At 33.8% G+C, this 21234-nt stretch overlaps 5 protein-coding genes across 6 annotated transcripts; 2 read left to right on the top strand and 3 right to left on the bottom strand.

Moving 5' to 3' along the window:
- Positions 1-38: 38 nt before the first annotated feature.
- Positions 39-5936, bottom strand: LOC128395003 (calpain-D-like). Its single transcript, XM_053355388.1, is given in 6 exon segments — positions 39-285; positions 362-540; positions 606-751; positions 831-3288; positions 3290-4688; positions 5215-5936. Coding segments are annotated over 6 exon segments (4584 nt in total). The 5' UTR covers positions 5439-5936; the 3' UTR covers positions 39-107.
- A 150-nt stretch (positions 5937-6086) lies between these two features.
- Positions 6087-8068, bottom strand: LOC128395006 (involucrin-like). The gene is made up of 4 exons (XM_053355390.1): positions 7909-8068; positions 7737-7824; positions 7091-7648; positions 6087-6999 (listed from the first exon to the last, which is right to left on the bottom strand). The coding sequence occupies exons 1-4, from the start codon at positions 7915-7917 to the stop codon at positions 6245-6247; spliced, it is 1410 nt and encodes a 469-aa protein (XP_053211365.1). The 5' UTR covers positions 7918-8068; the 3' UTR covers positions 6087-6244.
- A 2724-nt stretch (positions 8069-10792) lies between these two features.
- On the top strand, positions 10793-14284 carry LOC128394539 (AP-1 complex subunit beta-1-like). The gene is made up of 2 exons (XM_053354862.1): positions 10793-13132; positions 13214-14284. Exons 1-2 carry the CDS (start codon positions 10976-10978, stop codon positions 13889-13891), a joined length of 2835 nt encoding a protein of 944 aa, XP_053210837.1. The 5' UTR covers positions 10793-10975; the 3' UTR covers positions 13892-14284.
- Positions 14285-14470: 186 nt separating this feature from the next.
- LOC128394540 (late secretory pathway protein AVL9 homolog) lies at positions 14471-17614 on the top strand. The gene is made up of 4 exons (XM_053354863.1): positions 14471-14636; positions 14761-15707; positions 15784-16837; positions 16925-17614. Exons 2-4 carry the CDS (start codon positions 15048-15050, stop codon positions 17371-17373), a joined length of 2163 nt encoding a protein of 720 aa, XP_053210838.1. The 5' UTR covers positions 14471-14636; positions 14761-15047; the 3' UTR covers positions 17374-17614.
- Positions 17615-17728: 114 nt separating this feature from the next.
- Positions 17729-21234, bottom strand: LOC128394541 (charged multivesicular body protein 3-like). 2 transcript variants are annotated; one of them, XM_053354865.1, is made up of 3 exons: positions 20772-21234; positions 18742-18852; positions 17729-18496 (listed from the first exon to the last, which is right to left on the bottom strand). In XM_053354865.1, exons 2-3 carry the CDS (start codon positions 18781-18783, stop codon positions 17945-17947), a joined length of 594 nt encoding a protein of 197 aa, XP_053210840.1. In that variant the 5' UTR covers positions 18784-18852; positions 20772-21234; the 3' UTR covers positions 17729-17944. The 2 variants fall into 2 exon arrangements, with proteins under 2 accessions (XP_053210840.1, XP_053210839.1); XM_053354864.1 differs by lacking the exon at positions 20772-21234 and having other exon boundaries at positions 18742-19129.

The following is a 21234-nucleotide window of genomic DNA, read 5'->3' as shown; positions in this document are numbered from 1 at the left end:
GCAACAATCAAATCTATTCAATAGAAAAATGCAAAGGATTTAAGAAAAAAAGTTGTGACAAATGAATTTAATAATAAGATTATTAATTTGAATGTAGTGTTTAAAATTTAAATAGGTCTTGGTGCATGTAGACCAAATATTTCTTGTTCTAATGGAGGTAAATGATTAGTTCCTGGTGGTCCCCAATCATGAAGTCCTGATTTTTGCGACACTCGATGAGTTAAACGATGGGTGATCGAGAACCCACCAATACCCTCCAATTGTGTTAATATCGTGATCACTTGTCTATTAATTAGAGAAAACAAATAAGATAATTACAAATCAATAATCTGATAGAGAAGAAAAAACAACAAATACTGACCGGTGTCTGGGGGGAATACTGTCCACAGTTCGTAAAGTGGCTCGAGTTGAAACGACATTTAAACTTTCACAGCAATTACAGATGACTTGAATTCGTTTATCGGGAAGGCGATTCTCAACAACGACCACTAAACCAGCCCAACCTTTCGTTAAATAATAGGCTGTCATACCCTCTCTCCCCTGAAACAATTAGAATACCAATTAAGGTAAACAAACAGCAATCTAACCATAATTGTAACACTTACCTCATGACGTTGACCTTTAGATAGAGTTAAATTAATTATTACATCAGCGAGTATGAATGATGGAGGTGGAATCGTTTCCACAAGTAGTTTCTTTGAACTATGGATGGCAAGTAAAAATTTAGGATAATCGGCCGCAGAATTACAAACTAAATTTAAAAAGAAAAGGTGAGAAAAGTAAGTTAATTGTGATTGTGAAACGTTCAATTAAAGTTGTAATCTATTTACTTGTGTGCCAGTGGTTAAATGCGAGGCAAACAACCGCATAAACACCAGGCTCCAACATCGCTTGACAGCCGACAAAACCTCTGACCTGACGACGACTGTGCTTTATAATACTACCAATATGACTGAATGAGTTCGGTGCCGCTTTGAATATAAGTACACACAAATCTAATTGCGACCGTTGAGATTTTTTGTTGTTTCGTTGATTCTCTTGGAAAAGACTGAATTCAATTTCGGTTGCTTCGAAAACGGTGATTATAATTAGATCCATGTTTTCCTTATCCACAAGTGGAGGTAGAACTCCTTCAATTCTAATTTCATTCCAATCTTTTCGAACTTTACAAACATCGATAGAATCGAAATATTTAAGGACATCGTTATAAGACATCCAAAAAAGTCCATCATCGGCTCCGTGGGGCATCAATTTGATCCTCATTTCTTCCGTCCACAGATTACTTTCATCGGACCAATCGCCTTTCCATGAGAAATGACCCCATGGATTTCGAAGTCTAACCAGTCGAATACCTTGAAAATCTTGAACATCTAGAACTGAATATGCATGTCGAGGTCTCAGACCAATACGATGATAATCGACATCATTGACAATCATATTACCGCCTCCGCAAGAAGCACCCATAAGGAAACCAGCAGAACGGGAAGATAACAATTTAGCCCAAATTAGATCTTCATCAATCCTTTCCTCGTTTGATCCGCCATTGGTTGCTAATTGTAAGGGGATACTCTCACAAGGAGCACCCGTTAACGTTGAAAGACCTTCGATAGCCCGACCAGAAACAAGTGCCTCGTAACACCCGTGAATCTTTGCAACCGCTTTCTCGATCAATGGGACCCATAATTGTTTCCGTTTTGCCTGCGAATAAACCAAACGTCCACTATTATCACAAGGAAGTAAATCGTCCACCAAAACTGTAGTCCATTTTCCGTCTTTACAAAGTCTCACTTGATAAGCTCCTTGAGGACAAATTTCTCGGGTCACCATCACTTGTTTAACTAATTCTGGTCTTTCAGCGAGAACCGCTAAGGCACTCAGAAGCCAACAATTACCTAGAACACCTTGTGAGATATCAGAGACCATCGGAGTCCTAAAAACAGCCCACTTGACGTTGTCCATGTTCGGGTGACATTTAATTTCACTTAATCGTAACCATTGAGAAACAGTTTTACAATGAACTTTATCCTCCCATGAACAATAAAGTGATTTAGGTGAGGGTGGAAATGAATCATCGACAAAACTGATACCACCTTGTTTACAAAATCGAACAATATTTTCCCATCGATCGCGAGCTTCGCCTTCTTCGATCATTCTCAAGTCTTCCATTAGTTCACTTTCTCCTCGACAAAGTGTATTATTTACCGATCGATAAGTTGATGAACGAGATCGAGAAACTGTCCCTGGTCTTATTGTTAAAACACTTCGAGCCTGTTGACACATCTCGCAACTGTATCGTGATACAGGGTTAATGTATGTACAGGCTGAACATTCCCATTTGGTTCGACGACCAAGAGTCTCACGGGAAATTGAATGAGTTGAATTTTGAACTGTTGATCTTTCGGGTGAGGGTTGATTGTTTTGTTGAACTATTGGTCGACGTGTCTCACAAACCATACATTTATCACGATTGTTAGAGTTACGAAGTGTACATCGTACACATACCCAACTTTCCTCGTGTTTCAATGTTTGAAATGCTTTTGAACTTGTGCTGTTCACCTTTGACCCACCACAGGCTGTGCAATAGTTTTCAGTAACGGAATTGTTGAGAGTACATTTAATGCAAGTCCAAAAGGTTTGGTACACTGATGATGATGAGGATGTTGTTGTCGTTGTTGTTGTTGTTGTTGTTGGGGATGTTGGTGTTGAAAGAGATGAAGGTACAGTTGATGATAAAATACTTTGAAATGAAGGTAATCGGGAACAAATGGAATTCATATTATTTGTATATGAAACTGTACCATCTCGAGGAATTAAATTAATCGGAGATCCTTCATGTTGATTTCGAGGTGTATCACAATATAAGCAAATATCAGATGACGATGAATTAAATGATAAACTACAATGGTGACAAGTCCAGAAAGTATTATCATCCGTTTGACTATTGGCATCTTCACTATTTGGATAATTATGGTCACTATCATTGTCCGAATCGGATGTTGATGAAGATGGTGATGAGGAAGATGAACTGGAGGAAGAAGATGAAGAAGATGAAATCATTATCTCTGATTGTTGTTGAGTAATTATTTGTTTCGATTCATCTGATGGTAACTCTTTTTGAACATTTAATTGTAAGCACGTTGATTGTTCAACTGATGAAGATGAAGTTACCTCGTTAAAAGATTTACATTTTTCTACTTGGCAGTTATAATTAAAAGATGAAGATGATGTTGACAATGATGGAGCAAATCCTTGACTATTTGATGTACTAGCTTTTAACGAATCCTTTTTGTTGGTGCGATGAAGATGATGATGATAACCTTGGGGTAATTAAGGGCGAATCATCATTTGTAATGTCGATTATCATTACATCATTTGGATTAACACCTTCTGAAGGGACGATTGATGATCCATCGGAATCGTGTTTCCTTAATCTTGCTTTGAATTTTGCTTGACGAACGTTGATCCCGTTTTTCCGATTATCCGATTTGGCCAAATAATTTAATCTTTTAGTATCACAAACAACACAAGCAAAGGTCGAAGCGACATTAACGAAAGTACAATCTCTATTTGAACATATCCATTGGCGTTTAGTTTCGAGCAGGTACTGAGGTTGATGAACTGGTGAAATTAAGTGTGACAAGAGACAATTAGTTAATTGAAATTCTGTTGACTCTGGATCACCATTTCTTTGAAATTGTTTACTCCGTCGACAATGAATACAATCCTTAGCTAGAAAAAGATTACTGAAAGAACACTTATCACAGATCCAATTGATATCATCGCTTGATTTTATCTTTAATTTCTTATTATTTCGAGTAAAAAGTGTCGATGAATTCTGGGAGCTTGAAGATGAAGGTGAAGATGAACATGTTACTCCCAAAGAAAATGGTGATACTGATGATGATGAAAAGGATGAGGAAGATGATGAACCGTTAAAAACATTGATCTTCTCAGGGTTTGGTTGCCTTTGAGAATAATTTTCAACGGTTGGACCAGAATACGATTTTTTCCGCCTTTCACATTGGACACACTGAGAACAGGTATTGAAATTTTTGTATCCACACAATTGACAAATCCACTTTTGATTACGTTTACCAATACACTTGACAAACGTTTTCTCCAAAAAATTAACTCTATTCTCGGATGGATTAGTATCTCGATCCAATTGACAGTTTAATATCTTCCCATCATTAGCTTCCTCTTTATCCTCGGCCAAATTTCTGTTAACTAATCCATTAATATGACTCTGGTTTTCTTTAGATTCAGTTAATCTACTTGGATTATTCTTGGCATCATTAACACCCTTCTCAGGATAATCATCATCATCATCTTCAATTCTAACTCCTCCTTCACCATTTTCATGTTTTCTACCACCACAGGCTCCCAGAAATTCATTATCTCCATGGTGAAGAAGATGATTCTCTTGTGATATAACTGCAGATGATTGTGAGGTTTCGCAATTTGAACAATTTACATCATAAATCTTTGAACTTCCAGGATAAACTGAATTTTTCACTCGCCTCCGAATCACTTTAACTCCTTTGTAATTTCCCTTGAAACCCCAATCGGTTTCATCTTTAATCTCATCATCATCGTCTTCATCTTCCTCTTGACCATCATGATTTCCGATCTTTTTTAAACAATTACAATTCGATATTTGACCATCATCCAAATCGCAATCATCGCAGCTGAAACAATTACAACAATTAATAGAACAGAAAATTAGTCGATAACAAAGATTACGAAAAAATGAGAAAATTTTCATAGAAATTGAATTTGGAACAAATCAAAGGACGTTTTTCACTCAATCTCATTAAACACATTTTACTTGAGAAAAAGGCAATTGATTAACTAACAGTTTGCATCAAAACAAAACTTGGTCTCTAAGAAACCAATTAATAAATCAACGGTTTTTTTTGTCTTTCCCTCTCACTATTTCTCTGTCTTTTGTCTCTCTCTCTCCTTTGATCATCAACAAAGTCTCATTAAGGGGCAGGTTTCCCAATCAGGTTTCTTGTTGACCATCAAACTATTTGAATGAATGACAAGATTTCGAGGCCTCGGGGGTCAGAATAAAATCAACATTAGGGAGGACACAAGTGACTCTTAATTACACACACCCTTTGATAGATAATCATATATTTTGTAAGGAAAAAGGATGTAGGATAAATGAAAGGGGAGACAAGGTTGTAATCAAAGAAACTTGACCAGTACTCAGGGTGATTAGTTAAATTGTTGGTCGCTGATACCAGCAAATTATCACCAGGTGTAGATTCAAAGTAATCATCTTCATCATCATCGTCATCCTGGTCATCTGTTAAATCAATCAGTTGAGGTGGTGATGGTTTTTGTTGTTGTTGTTGTTGTTGAAAGGTGAAGATGTTGATGGTGATGAAGGGACAGGATCCATATTGAATTAAAACATTGGGTGAGACCATTGACTGGAAACTTGACACTTGGCACTAATTTATAAATAACACTGAGGTGATGAAAATAATCATCAATTTGTTGATTAAAAACAAAGAAACAAGTAAAAGCGTAACATGTAAATGATTTTACCAGAAACAAAATACCCAAAGAGTTGAAAGCCAAAAGAAATCAACAAAAAGATTATTCTGGTTTCTATTCTTGAATAGATTAGTATTAATTCAAGTTCAGTGATTAAATTAGATTAAAACTGAGAAACAATTAAGAAAAAATGGAAATTAAATTAAATGGAAACAATTTAAAAGAGAGAGAAATTAATTGTTGTTGTTGAAGAAAATGTTATGATGGAAAACAGCTGATGGATAGAAAGAAAGAGAAAAAAGAAAGAGAAGAAAAGAAAGAGAGGAAAAAAGTAAGAGAATTAAAATTAAAATAAGTTGTTGGAACAATTTAATTAAAACTGATCATTAGAGATAATTAATTGTTACTTGTTAACATTAAATGACAATTAAAGGTCTACTGGTTGAGGTTACCTTTTCACCCTTGAGGTTGAATGGGAATCGAATCAATAATTTGTTGTTGAGTTTGATTGTTTAATGTTTGATTAGATTTGATTGTGACAATTAACTTTGTTGATAAATGATTTGATTGCGGATCTGTGATGGTTGTAATGATTGTGCTGGAAAGCGTTTAATGAGTAATAAATTAATTTGTGTGAATTCAAATCATTAGGATACAAGTACAAGCTCGTCAATTATTTTGTGTGGTGAGTATTTTATTTGACAAGGATTAAGGGATTGTCTTAATTGTTGATCAATTAATCTGATTGAACTGTTTGGTCTTGTTGGACAACTTGAGGTTCTTGGGCAACTTGTTGTTCATTTTGTTGAACGGTAACATCCTTTTGTTGACTGATCTTTTTGCGGTAAAATGGGACACCTTTGACGGGAGAACCGACTTTGGTCAAATATCGACCTTGTTTCGGCTCATCGGCTTTGGTTTCTTCCTTAACTTGTGGCTCTTCTCGAGCGACTACAACAACCGCTGAAGCGGAAGCTGAAGCTGAGGCACCACTGGAACTTGAGCCAACACCATTGGCAACGGCGACGACTACATGGTCAACGGTTTGTCCTTTAACAGCTTCTTCAGATTTGACCTGAGCGTCTTTCACTTGTTCAGTTTTGACTGATTCTTGGACTACTTTTACAACGGGAACTGATTCTTGTGGTACCTTAACGGACTCTTGGACAACCTTTTCTTGGACATCTTTAGCAACGGGGACTGATTCTTGTACAACTTTTTCTTGGACAACTTTGACCACTGGAACGGATTCTTGGACAACCTTTTCTTGGGAAACGGGAACGGACTCTTGGGCTACCTTTTCTTGAGATACCTTTACAACTGGAACGGGTTCTTGGACAATTTTCACCTGTTCATCGGCTTTGACTTGGACATCGGCAACTTTAGCCTCTTGTTGGACAATTTTGACATCGTTGACAGATTTACCTCCCTTGGTTCTTGGGACACTTTTGGTTGGAGCTTTGGGAGCACCCTTGATACCTCCCTTTCGACCTGAGAGAGACAAAATCACGGAGCGATTAAACTATGGTGACTTAATTTTCAGTTAATTAGTATTTGTAACAATTAGAAATTGTCTTCTTACCTTTGGCTCCAACTTTGGATTGGTCAACATCTTGTTCATAGTTGAGACTTCGAGTTTGTCTTTGACCTTTAACTGGGAAAACGGGTTGTTGTCGCTGTTGGACATCATCGTGAACTTGTTGGGTTTGTTGTTGAGGGTAACCCTTAACTGGATAGTGTGGTCTTTGTCGGGAAACACCTTTGACCTCAGCTTGTTGTTGGACTAAACTTTTACCTTTAGCATCTTCGTCTCTCTGTTGGGGATAACCTTTGACTGGGTAAGGTCGTCGCTGTTGGACAACAGGTTGTTGACCTTTGATTGGATGTTGAGAGATTCCCTTGACGGGGTCTTTTTGTTGGACACCTTTAACGGGATATTGAGGGACAACGGGAACTTGACCTTTGAATTGATCTCGTTGTTGTTGTTGGACACCTTTAATTTCATCTTGTACTTGTTGTTGTTGTTGTTGCTGGACAACAGGAACTGATTTAACTCCTTTTACATCATCTCTAACTTGACCAACCTTCGAGGGTCGATCGTAATATCCTGGACTAGGGGGAACTTTGAGACCTTTAACATCTAAATGATGAAACAATTAAAAAGGAAAATTAGATTAAACCACCAATTAAACAGTTGAAATTTTCGAATGGAAAAAGTTTTAATTTACCTGAGACTTGGGTAGGAACTCCTTTTACACTTGGATAAGCGTTAATTGTGGCAATGGCACCAAAAAGGACCACAATAGTTACTGAAGTCTAAACGAAAATTAGATCAATAATTAATATTGTAAATCAGTTGAAGAAATTTAAATCATTCACTGAATAGAGATGATAACTTACCAATTTCATTGTTTTGTTCTGTGTGTTGGTTAAACTTTTTGTTTACGAAGAAAATAAATTACAATCAACTAATCACTCCAAGTTGGGAAGCTTAAGTGACCTAAGAGTAGGGTCAACATCGGCTTTGCTTTTATATACTCGGGTAAGCGATGAGGAAACAGGTTAAGGTCGGTCCTTGGGTAGATAGAGGGTGGGCTTGGATCTTTTATTTTCCTCCTTCTAACCCCAAGGGCGTTTTTACCTGAGAAATATAATAAACCGGTAACCAAAGAGTTACCTGTTTGTTACCTTTAACAAGAGGAAAGCTCATGATTCTTCCTGAGTTCATCTTCATTATCATTATTATCATGATCGTTCATGTAGTTGATTTTGCTAAGAATTAAAAAATCTCAATAGGAAAAGATTAGAAAAAAAAATTAGACAGATAATTAGAAAGAGATTTTTTTTTAGACTTACAACAGAATAGGAAAGTCAATGTAACCTTCATCTTCCATGACATGAGATTGAGATTAACCGATAAATCCGGTTCTTAATTTTTTGGAAGAAAAAAAAAGTTAATCAACAAGAGAATGAAAATTTTCATGATTAAGATAATAAAAGATCAACGTGATTAAAAACTTAATGAAAAGGTTGCTAACAATTTCATTTGATTGTTAACAATGTTCGAGTTCAAGTCTGTTGATTAGCTAATGAATGCTCATGGTAATGAAGAGTTAATTGTTCAGAGAGATTGATAATCAGTTAAATTGGTCTAAATCAAGCATCGAAACGATTTAAAAATTGATCCAGTTATTGGAGAAAATGAAATTTTCTCAATGGTAATTAACTTTATTGTCTTAGACATTTCCAATTGAATTGTTGATCAACTATGAATTTTGATTGTGCATTGATTAGGTTGATTTTGTTGCGATTTTTTAACAATCATGAAAGGTTAATCAGTTTTATATAAGAGAACAAAGTTAATTAACAATAAATTGTGATTATCTGATTTCTAATTTGTGAAGTTGATCTGAGAAACTTTTTTTTTCCATCTCAGGTCAAGGAACTGATAGAATTGAAATTGAAAAGAGGAACCATGATGATCAGGATGATGATGATGTGAAACATAACGGGATGATAATTTTTCATCTTCTTCCTTCTTCATCATCATATTACCAGTTTTCATCCATAGTTCATCAACCATTTAATCATCAAGAATCAAATCAAATATCTTCGGCGAAGAAGCAAAAAAAAACTGAGTTTCTATTGAACTTGTTTCTTTCTAATTGTTAGAATCAACTTGATCTTATTATATATTCATATGGAATTAAACTCAGGTAATTAGTTAATAGTGAGAGTAATCAAAAGTGCTCTTTATAGCTAATTGTTGAAAGTAAAATGGTTAAGGTTAATGATTTTAAATAATAATATTATTAAAGGTGAAAACTTGCCATTAACAATTTGTAATGATTGACATGAACACAATTAAAGATAATTAACTGACTGCTCAATGAATACAGGGCGATTTGGATACCTTAATTGTTTTATTCCCAATCTCCCAATAATTACTTATGGCCAATAATTTACATATTTCGTCTATGGAAGTTTTATCGATACTTGTTTGTCATATTTCAATGTCGAGCTCATTAAGGTTATTCAGCAATATCAACGTTAATTGTTATGTTATCAACTCGTAGTTTCAAGCTTATCGTCATCAAAATAACCTTCAAGTGTGATCTTTGGCGAATAACCTTTATAACCTTGACATTGAAATAAAATGCGAAGAAAAAAAGCTCGAACTTTGTATTAACTCTTTCGATAGCAAACAATATCGCTTGATATTCAGAAAGGAAGTTTTTTCATTTTCATTTGTTTTCTCATAATATTCATATTCATATTCAGTTTTTTTTGCTAATTTTCTCATAAACATGATTTAATTTTCCTTCAGCTCGATGATTAATAAGTAATAATGGAGATATCAAACGAAAATCAAATCAAATATCCTTCTTACTATTTATATTTGACGGTGAAAAATAAATCACAAGTAAAGAGCAAGAGAAAAAGAAGAGAAAAGTTTTATCTCGATGAAAAAATGTATCGAGAATTAATAAATCAGGACCTTTTGATATAAATCGAATGAAAATTCGCAGGTAGGCTTAAAATTCATCCCTTTCTAAGAAATTTTTCAAATGACCTTGAAAAATGTTCTCCAATAAATAACCTTGATATTGAAATATCGCAAACAAGTATCAAACTTTTATGGACGAAATATGGACCATTCATACACTGCCACTAATGAGCTTAGTGTTGAATGGATGGAAACTCTAGATTAGAGCTTGAAGTCTCTTAAAATCGAAAACCGGAACTAAACTAATCTAACCTTCCCTTAAATCAAGCATTGAGCTTAATTTGATTGCCAAAGTTAAAAGTTAATCATCGATTGAGCTACAAAATAGTCAGCCCAATAAATCCCATGTCTACAAATAAAGTTTATGTATCAATTGTTTAACAATAAATTCACAAATGAAATAACTGTTTTACATGAGAATTCATTATGTTTATTGATTAAAATGGGATCGATTATTGTAATTAACTAAAACAACAACAATCTAACAATAATTAATAATTAAACTTTCATTGTTAACCTTTTCTTTTAATCGGTATCAAAGTTTCTCATCAGTCTTAGAAGACCGAATTACTGAGAGAATATCAAATTATACGGTGAAAACATTCAGAATAATCAAATGGAAAGAAATTTTAATCACAATTAATCTCGATTAAGTGATTAACATGATCAAAACTCTGACAATTAAATTGTCACATGCGAGTACGAAAGTAGCGCCATCTCGTGAATTCTATACAAAGGAAAGATAGGAAACGCCCCCAATTCTTTGATTTGACAAAATCTCTGGTTTTGTTTTTCTCTAATTACATTAATTGTTCAGGTTAATTGTTTGCCCTAAAAATTAAACTCTTGTTTTTTTTATTGTTTCCAAAATTTCCACAATCTAATCCTTACTTTCTATTTGATTAATCATTTTCTTTTCCTTTCTGTTTGTTTGAATCATTTATTTTCTTAATAGTCAACATGACCGATGCCAAGTATTTTGCCAATACTAAAAGAGGTGAACTCTTTGAGTTGAAAGGTGAATTAAATAGTGATAAAAAAGAGAAAAGAAGGGAAGCTGTTAAAAAGGTCATCGCCTCAATGACAGTTGGTAAAGATGTTTCTTCTCTTTTTCCTGATGTGGTCAACTGTATGCAAACAGATAATTTGGAACTTAAAAAGCTGGTTTATCTTTACCTTATGAATTATGCGAAAAGTCAACCAGACATGGCGATCATGGCGGTTAACACTTTCGTCCGAGATTGTGACGATCCTAATCCATTGATTAGAGCATTGGCTGTTAGAACAATGGGGTGTATTCGAGTTGACAAAATAACCGAATATCTAACTGAACCTTTGAGAAAATGTTTACGAGATGAAGATCCTTATGTAAGGAAAACTGCGGCTGTTTGTGTGGCCAAGCTTCATGATATCAATTCATCAATGGTTGAAGAACAAGGATTTCTTGATCTTTTGAGAGAACTTCTTTCCGATTCTAATCCTATGGTGGTTGCTAATGCTGTTGCTGCTCTTTCCGAGATCAATGAAGCTTCAAGCACCGGTCAACCATTGGTTGAATTTAATGCCCAAACGATCAACAAACTACTCACAGCTCTTAATGAATGCACTGAATGGGGCCAGGTATTTATTTTAGATGCACTAGCCAACTATACAACCAAAGATGATCGGGAAGCACAAAGTATTTGTGAACGTGTTACTCCCAGATTGGCTCATGCTAATGCTGCCGTGGTTCTTAGTGCAGTAAAGGTGCTGATGAAATTCATGGAACGAATGAATGATGTTGAATTTGTTACAACACTAACGAAAAAATTGGCTCCTCCATTGGTAACCCTTTTATCCAGTGAACCTGAAGTTCAATATGTTGCTCTTAGAAATATCAACCTGATTGTGCAAAAAAGACCCGATATTCTGAAACATGAGATGAAGGTTTTCTTCGTTAAATATAATGACCCAATCTACGTGAAATTGGAAAAATTGGACATTATGATTCGATTAGCATCTCAAGCAAATATCACCCAAGTATTGGCTGAATTGAAAGAATATGCAACTGAGGTTGATGTTGATTTTGTTCGTAAAGCTGTAAGAGCAATTGGTCGATGTGCTATCAAAGTCGAACAATCTGCCGAGAGGTGTGTTGCCACTTTGTTGGATCTGATACAAACTAAAGTTAATTACGTTGTACAAGAGGCAATTGTGGTGATCAAAGATATTTTCAGAAAATATCCCAATAAATATGAGAGTATCATTTCTACTCTGTGTGAAAATCTTGACACTCTCGATGAACCTGAAGCTCGAGCTTCCATGATTTGGATTATCGGTGAATACGCTGAACGTATTGATAATGCCGATGAATTGTTAGAAAATTTCCTTGAAGGTTTTCATGATGAGAACGCCCAAGTTCAATTACAATTACTGACAGCTATTGTGAAACTTTTCCTGAAAAGACCTACAGAAACTCAGGATGTGGTTCAATCAGTTCTTAGCTTGGCTACTTTGGACAGTGACAATCCTGACCTTCGTGATCGTGGATATATTTACTGGCGATTACTGTCCACTGATCCAGCAGCTGCGAAAGAAGTTGTTCTTGCAGAGAAACCTTTAATTTCAGAGGAAACTGATCTTCTAGAACCAACCCTGTTGGATGAATTGATCTGTCACATTGGAAGTTTAGCTTCAGTTTACCATAAACCACCTTCAGCTTTTGTCGAAGGTAAAACTGGTTTAAGGAAAAGCTTAAATCCTCGATCAGGATCAGGTGATGATGGAACATCAACTGCAGTTACCAATGATCCACAACAACCCACCGTAATTCCAGCTCAAGAAAGTCTAATTGGTGATCTATTAAGTCTTGAGCTTAATCCTCCCTCGGTTCAACCAACATACGCCACATCACCTATCAACAGTTACTCTAATGTTGATATTCTTGGAGGTGGATTGGATACTCTATTGGGCGGTAATGATATCTCTCAACCTGCTCCTCCCGTTTCAACCACGACATTCCCACCAACCTCATCAGCACCCATTCCATCAGTAGTACCAGTATCTTCAACTTCTGGACTTCTCGGTGACATTTTCGGCATTCCAGTTGCTAGTACCTTCTTTACCCCACCTAAGCAGGTTAGTAAGAAATATCTTGTCTCTTTATTGTGTTTGTATTAATATATTTACGCCTACATGAAATTTTCACTCTCTCAATAGACTTGGCTCTCTGCTACAGATGGAAAAGGATTGGAAATCTCTGGTACTTTTACCCGCCGTAATGGTGCAATAACCATGGAAATGACTTTTACTAATAGGGCAATGCAAGGGATGACCGGATTTGCTGTCCAATTTAACAAGAACAGCTTTGGACTGGCCCCTGGTCAACCATTGACAATCCAAACTCCTCTTCCACCCAATGTATCAGCTGATGTGAGTCTACCACTGACCACCATGGGACCCATTCAAAAGATGAATCCACTGACTAATCTACAAGTTGCTGTTAAAAATAATGTGGGAATATTTTACTTTAGCACCATTGTCCCTCTCCATGTTTACTGCGGCGAAGATGGTAGCATGGATAAACGTGTTTTCCTCTCTACATGGCAAGAAATTCCACCTCAAAATGAACTTAAATTTCCAATTAACGGTGTTAACTTAGATGCTGATTCAGTTTCATCTAAATTACAATCGAATAATATTTTCACCGTAGCTAAACGTAATGTTGAAGGTAACGACATGTTATACCAATCATGTAAACTGAGCAATGGAATGTGGATTCTTGCTGAACTCAAAATTCAACCAGGTAGTCCTGACATGCAATTGTCAGTTAAATCTCGAGTCACCGAAATTGCATCCAGTGTACATCAAATGTATGAAATTTTACTCTTAAATTAACTAATCATAATTGGAAGGAGAGAACCAACAAAAAATGGATAAAATTATTGACACAAAAAAAATATCTCATGTTTGGAATTAACTGAAAAGAAAAATATTAATTAATAGTTAATCGTTTTGTTGAAAAATTCGCATATCTATTACAAGACAAACGAAAAAAAATATACACAATTTAATCAAATAACTTTAACAATTAAAACAAAGTCAAATGAAAGGAGAAATCATAATTTAAACAAAAAAAAATCAATTCAAAGATACAATGTAAATTCATTTCAACTTAAATTTTAATTGTAGTTGTTTAAATTAACTTTTTTTTTCTCAGAAAATGAAATCTATCAAGTGTGATGTCTTTTTAATTAATCACTTTCCAATTAAATTTTCTGATTGACACAATTTGAATGGAACGAAATTTATTTATCTCGGTTTTTTGAGAAAAAGTGAAAAAAATCACTTGTTCTCTTTTAAATTTAATTAGAAAACATTTAAATAATTAGAACGTTTTTTCAAAAACTCATTGATTAACTTTTGTTCTTTTCCACCAAAAGATGGAGCTGCGATCACGATGTTTAGTAAACATTGTTTACTTTTTTGAGAAAATAAAATTAACAATCAACTTGAAATTGCTCTTGATTTTTTAATCATTTACAATTTGATTTTCTTAATTGTTTCCATTTATTTCAAACATTTCACCTCCACTAAGATTGCGGTACCTCAACTTGGTAGATTGTTTTTGTAATTCCAACAGGTAAGTTATGAAATATTCATTTTGACATTTCCTGTTCACAATTAAATCCATTTCCATGATACATTTAATTTTTTTTTCTCCTTTTTTAATTCTAATTATTTCCTCTTTTTTTATGCTTTCACAGATTAACTTTTTTTTACCTGTGAGATTATTTGATTTACTATATCTTCTCTGATGATCTGAGTTTGATAATTATTGGTGCATCTATTTATATAAAGGGAAAGAAAATATTGTAAATAACCAGCTCATCATGATAAACCTTATTACAAACAAATCAAATGTAAAAATCATCCATGCAAATCAGTTGATCTAAATTTTCATTATCTAAGACAATTGTCATGAAATGAAAGAGTTGATTATTTGATTATTACGAGTTTATTATTACGAAAGTTGCAGTTGAAAATTTAAACAATGAAACAACCTGATGATGATCTGCCCTGTGGACCAATTTTGTACGTTTTAGTTGTTGGATTTCACCACAAGAAAGGATGTTTAATCGAGTATTGTTTTCCTCAAATGAGACACACCAACAGTTCAGATCAAAGGGAAGGTGATGATAATTTAACCACTTCCTCAACCCCTTGTGAGGAAAGTAAAGGACCTTTTAGGCTGCCGAAAGTATGGAGGACATTACCTTCAATCGCTTTACCTGATGGTGCTCATAATTATGATAGAGACACAATTTATTTTCATCTTCCTCACCCTGAAAGGCCACTATCCACAATCTATGGCATCTCTTGTTATCGTCAAATTGCTTCTGATAGATTGCACCGTAAAACTGATGATGTTACCAGAGGAACTGTACAGAAAAGTGTTGTCGTACTTAGTGAATTACCTTTATATGGTTTAATTGCTGCAAAATGTGAGATGATTACTTATGCTTATTTCAATGAGTTTGATTTCTCCAAAGTAGATTGTCTCAAGGAGCTTTATTTCAATCTGAACGGATTATTGACCAAAGATTATCTCAACTCTAGTGAAGTTTTCCTTGGACTTTCTCCTCGTGATCTTATTGCCACATTCCAACATAAAATACTCATTCTTTTTAAATTGGTTCTTCTCGAGAAAAAGGTAAACAACAATAACAAGTTCTACTTTTTTATCAATCATCTTACTGATCAATTTGTCTCTCTTTGTCTTCATTCAGGTTTTATTTTACAAATCGCCGGTTAAAGATTTGTGTACAATTATAATAACATTACTTTCCCTGTTCCCTGGAATGATTGAAGAAGGTGGTCTTGACTATTCTTCGACTTCGGTTGTTCCAAAAGCATCAATTGGAAGAAAATTCTCAGGAGATATTGAACTTCTTGATCCTCTCATTCAAGTGATTGACGCCAAGGAGAAAGAGTTGAATAAATCTTCATCCAAATTAGCAACTAAACTCACCGATGTTTCCAAGAAAAATGATGATAATGTTTCAGTTAAAGACGATGAACCTCAAATTGATACAAATGAAAAGGAAGAAGAAGGAGAAACAACCAAAACGACACAAGATGATCAACAGATTGAAAATATTACGGTAAATCAAGAGACACCTGATGAATTGGATTCAATGATTAATGACAAATCAGCTGAGTCAAGGGAGGAAAAGCCAGATAGCAATGACGATAATAATTGCGATAAAAGTAGTGAAAAAATTGAGAACAAAGGTGAAAGTGATGAGGAATTAAATATTAGTGATGAAGATATTGTGAAAGCCGAAAATTTATATTCTGATGATTCCTTTCAGCCTGATAACTCACAAGAACAATCATCAACTCCTCCACTTTTAAAGTTACCAATTTCAGAATGTGGTTTACCCCTAAGGATATTTGGGAATGGGTCATTCTGTCATCCATATTTATCCATCACTTATCTGGACATATTAAGTGACCCAAGAGTCCATTCTTGTGTTGTTGGTGCGACCAATTTCTTGTTCAAACAGAAGAAAAATCTATTCGATATTATTATCGAAGTGGATGGAGTTAAAATTGAAATCAACGATCCTGAACTACGAAAACAAGTTATGTTGTCAACGGAAGATTTAAGATTCGCTGATTATTTGGTCAAAGCAGCTTTAGAAGGTCAAGTGGTCAGTAAGAACTCGGTGACCCAAAATGTGCCCAATGATGGTTCTTCTTGGGAAGGTTGTGATGATTGGTTGAGATACCAATTCAAAATTTATCTTCTTCATCTTCTTCGGACATCTCAATGTGAAGGTAAACACAATTAAATCATCTCTTCAATGAGCACTTGTTGATCTTTTTCTTACGAATTTTTTTTTTTTCTTTTCATTTCATCAATAGAAAATAGTAAAGAATATGCCTCTTTCAACTCTCTTTTTCTTTCGAGCTGGAAAGAAACTTATAATTATCGATTGTGGACATCTCTCTCTAAACCTGGAATCTTCGAGGTCAATCCTGGTCATCCATTCCATGGACAATTAAGTATCGCTGATATGAAACTTAAACTGTCCCAAGCCTTGACCAATACGGAGAGAGGTAAAAAGTTGAACCAAACCTTAGGTCAAACTAGCAAAGCCGTTGGAGGAGCTTTAAGCTCAGCTAAAACTGCGGTATCATCGTGGTGGTCATCTCAATGGAATACATCAAATCGCACAAGAGACACTTCTCCGACCCCTTCGTCCTCGATGACCTCCTCGTATTCACTTTCTGGTCTCCTTAAATCGCTCGATAAAAGTTCAACATCCACAGAAGAATCAAAATCAAAAGATGATGATGTTCAAGAAATTTAATCACTACAATCAATACTTTCTCTTTCTACACTGAATTCAAATCACTCAAACTTCTAGTCTAATTAATCAAATTTGAGTACATTATAAATTTCTTTATACAAGACATAATCAACAAACTCGAACCTGATCAGAACTCTCAACAATTGCGAAAATAAATTTATAATCAATGTAAAATTTTTCTCTATCTGTGTTAACATATTCTCAATTTGCTTGAGATCTAATAAAGTGAAAACTTCAGTAATTTACAAATTAATCATTTCAATTTAGTCGATAAATGGACAATCCATTTTGTTCAATTACTGAATTACATACATAAAAAGTTGATTATTATGAGGATGGAATGAGAAATGAACTGATTGCCAAAGATTCAATCAATAAAATCTATTAATTGTAATTCAATCACTTGGATTGTCTTTTTAATTACTGAGATTCATGAGTTTTTGTGTCCAATAAGATTCGCAGGTTTGATTAGCAATTTAACTTCTCAAAGCTTCCAATCTCTTTTCCATCTCAACAATTGAAGTTCCTTCGTCTTGATCTTCATCTTTATCAGTTGAATCTGATTTAATTGTTATTTTCTTTGATTCTTTACTTTGATTGTTATTATTGAATCAACTGATTCTATCTTGTTTCCCATCTTTCCTTGTGTTGTATCAAACAACAATTTCTCCAGCAATTTGCTCTCCTCTTCACTTAATTCACCATCGGATTCATTTAATTGATCAATTGTTTCACTAATCATTTCCTCCATAATACCAGCTTTAATCATCTCTTTAGATAATTGTTTCATGTTGATCGCCAATTCAGGTACACTAATTAGTCCTTGCATTGATTTCATTACCTCGGAGCTTTTTGCCAAGTTACCAGAGATCTTGAGATTAGCTAATTGTGTATTCATCACCATGATTACAGAATTAATTCTCGCCTTAGATGTAATTAGACGATCAATTGTTTTCTTAGAATTGATTAATTCCTTAGCTAGGATACGACAAGAATCTTCATCTCCCAATTTGGCCGTTTCCTTGATTACAAGTCGAGTTTTGGCCTCTTCTCTTTCGATATTTCTTATTTGCCGATCGATTGACATGACTTCTTTCCGGAGTTTCCTGATCCAATCCTGAACCTGAAATAAATCAACACAATAATCAAAATGAAAACACAATTAACAAAAATCTAATGACAATATTAACCCATTGAGATATCTAATCGTGAGAACAGTAATAATTGTTTGTTTACTTTCACATCGAAATTGTTTTATAATATGTATAATCATAACAATCAAGAAACTTTCGTAATTAATAATAGAATTAGTAAATTGTTTTGCTAGCGATTTAATAGGTTAAATATCAGTATTAGTATAATTATTACCTTGTCTTTAGGGTGAGAGCCACTTTTACCAAATAAACCCATTGATGGATTGATTAATTGCTCAATCCGTAGTAGATGATGATGATCTGCACAATATTCAGTCCTTTATAACTGATTAAAAATAGAAAGTATAATTAGAAGACAACAATTAAAGGTAAATGGTGAATATCAATGGGCTTTCATTCAAAAAAAAAGAAAATCAATCGATAACTTTAATAGGATTTCAAGTTACTGTTTGTTATTTGAGTCAATCTAAAATAATTTTAATCACAATTAGTACGATTGTATATGGATAACAATCTGGAAATTTAAAAATGAATCGAAATCAAATTGAATAAACTATCGAGATAATTAAGTAAAATCTACCAGAGAAAATGTCGATTCTCTCTGTTATCATTTCTTTGGTCACCGTTGTTACTTAGCAACGAAAACATTGAAAATAAAATGTTTCCAATGGAAACGAACAGTAAATTGGATATTAATCAGTTAATGAGAATCTCGATATGAAACAGTTTCAACCTGGAAATCTATTGAACAAGATTAGCCCTTTGATTGAGACCAAATGAAACTTTTAATCCAATTAGACATCGGACGGAAAAGAAATTTGAACTTCGATTGGTCCCGCCAAAACTACCATTAAACTCGATAAAACATTTGACATAAACTCGAACAACAAAAGGATCTAGTGTCAATGAAGATCAAAGATGAATCAATCATCACCAATCTTGGAACAGAAAATAATTCTGAATGAGTGGACTGAGCTGATAGCCCTTCGGTTGATTTTATCCATACAAGTTATAAAGGAACAACTGAAGTAAACGATTTGCTTCAATATTGATCATCTAATTATCATTAAGTTTGAAAAAAAGGAAATTTCATTCGAAATTAGCATAAAAATTAGATTAATTGTTCACAATTTACTTGTCTTTGAAAAGGATTCGAGTCGTGGATCATTCAGATGGAGTGTTAATACTTAAATTGTGTTTGATTAAAGATTCTCATTGTGTTATTGATCACAAAAGGTTACTTTTTATTTCGCAAGGAAAAGTTTTCTACATTTTTCGTTAATTTCTTATGATTGAATCTCTTCAGATTATTATCAATTGTTGATCCATGATTACAGAATTAATTATCGCCTTACTTGTGATTAGACGAGCAATTATTTTCTTCTAATTGATCAATTCCTAAGCCCAGGATACGACAAGAATCTTCATCTTCCAATTTACAATTTTTGAGGTAAAATTACCTGAACTTAATTTGGAAAAATATTTCTTGAGTTTTAATTGATAAAATTGATTTCATGTTCGTCCAATGGAACTTTTTTGTCCCTATTAACTTTTTCATGTCTTTTTCTCACTTTCAGTCATCCTAACGGACTTTCCTAACAACTTGCATTAACTAATTGCTATAATCAACAAGTAATTCCTTAAACAACCTCAGCTAAAACTATTAATAAATTGTCACGACGAATAGTCCACTGAGTCTATTTCAAGAGCAAAAGAACATTTTCCAAAAAAAGCAAGAGATGGAACCACTAATCGAAAAGTAAAATTTACTTATTAATAGTAAATTAGTCTAACGAATTTGAAACAATTAACTGATTATATTGTTCATGTTACCATGAAGTTTAATCTAATCAAGGAGAGAAATAGAACTGATAAATAATGATAAGTTAATCCTATGAAGAAATTGAATATTTTTAGAGGTTAAAATCTAATTGGATCTGTTTAAATGCTCTCACTTTGGATTAACTGTTAATGCTTTAATTAACTACAGATAATTAATCACGATTAAGGAATTAAATATGAAATAATAAAAGTAAAATTTATAATTTTATTAATTTCTCAATATTTGGTTTAATAGTTTTGTTTCTTTCAAAATGATTATGGTGACGAGTTAATGGTGAGGTAAGGAAATGATTAACCTCCAATTAGATGATGATGATTAAACTCTTGTTAAACTTGTGTGATTAAATTAACCATCATCATCATCAACTAAATTAATATTATGTGATTAAAATGTATACTAACCATTTGCATAATATTGCCTTGTCTTTGACATTGAATTGTTTCAGTTGTTTCCCTGATTCCGGAATCATTCAAAATGAAGGATTTCAAATGAACTTGAACAACAACAACAATAATGATAAACAACAACATCAACAGTTAGTATATTAACAATTAACTCTACCAGTTAACAATTATAACCATTGATTGTGAACATACAAAAATTGTTAAACAATAAAGGAGAGAGAGAGAGAAAAATAAATTAACAAAAATCAAATTAAGGCTTAATCAAATTAATATACAATGTAAATTGAAGGAAACATCAATTGATTTACTTAATAATAATAACAAAATTTACTAATCAACATGAAAATGAAAACAAAGTAACAATTTTTTGTTGATAGTTAATTATAAATGAACAATCAACAATCAACATGAAATAGATATTAAATTAACATTGTCTGGTCTTCCCTTAACCCTGATAGTT

Source organism: Panonychus citri, unplaced genomic scaffold, assembly GCF_014898815.1.
Source record: "Panonychus citri isolate SS breed McGregor unplaced genomic scaffold, ASM1489881v1 Contig00140, whole genome shotgun sequence".
Taxonomy (NCBI): domain Eukaryota; kingdom Metazoa; phylum Arthropoda; class Arachnida; order Trombidiformes; family Tetranychidae; genus Panonychus; species Panonychus citri.
This window is presented reverse-complemented; position numbering and strand designations above follow the sequence as displayed.

Coding starts and splice junctions, on each gene's coding strand:
- LOC128395006 (XM_053355390.1), bottom strand. Junction 7,649..7,736: donor AGTTCCTACCCAAGTCTCAG/GTAAATTAAAAC, acceptor TTCATCATTTAG/ATGTTAAAGGTCTCAAAGTT. Junction 7,000..7,090: donor ATCCAAAGTTGGAGCCAAAG/GTAAGAAGACAA, acceptor TGTCTCTCTCAG/GTCGAAAGGGAGGTATCAAG.
- LOC128394541 (XM_053354865.1), bottom strand. CDS start 18,783: ATGGGTTTATTTGGTAAAAGTGGCTCTCACCCTAAAGACAAG. Junction 18,497..18,741: donor GCTCTCACCCTAAAGACAAG/GTAATAATTATA, acceptor GATTTATTTCAG/GTTCAGGATTGGATCAGGAA.
- LOC128394539 (XM_053354862.1), top strand. CDS start 10,976: ATGACCGATGCCAAGTATTTTGCCAATACTAAAAGAGGTGAACTCTTT. Junction 13,133..13,213: donor TCTTTACCCCACCTAAGCAG/GTTAGTAAGAAA, acceptor CTCTCTCAATAG/ACTTGGCTCTCTGCTACAGA.
- LOC128394540 (XM_053354863.1), top strand. CDS start 15,048: ATGAAACAACCTGATGATGATCTGCCCTGTGGACCAATTTTGTACGTT. Junction 15,708..15,783: donor TGGTTCTTCTCGAGAAAAAG/GTAAACAACAAT, acceptor GTCTTCATTCAG/GTTTTATTTTACAAATCGCC. Junction 16,838..16,924: donor TCGGACATCTCAATGTGAAG/GTAAACACAATT, acceptor TTTCATCAATAG/AAAATAGTAAAGAATATGCC.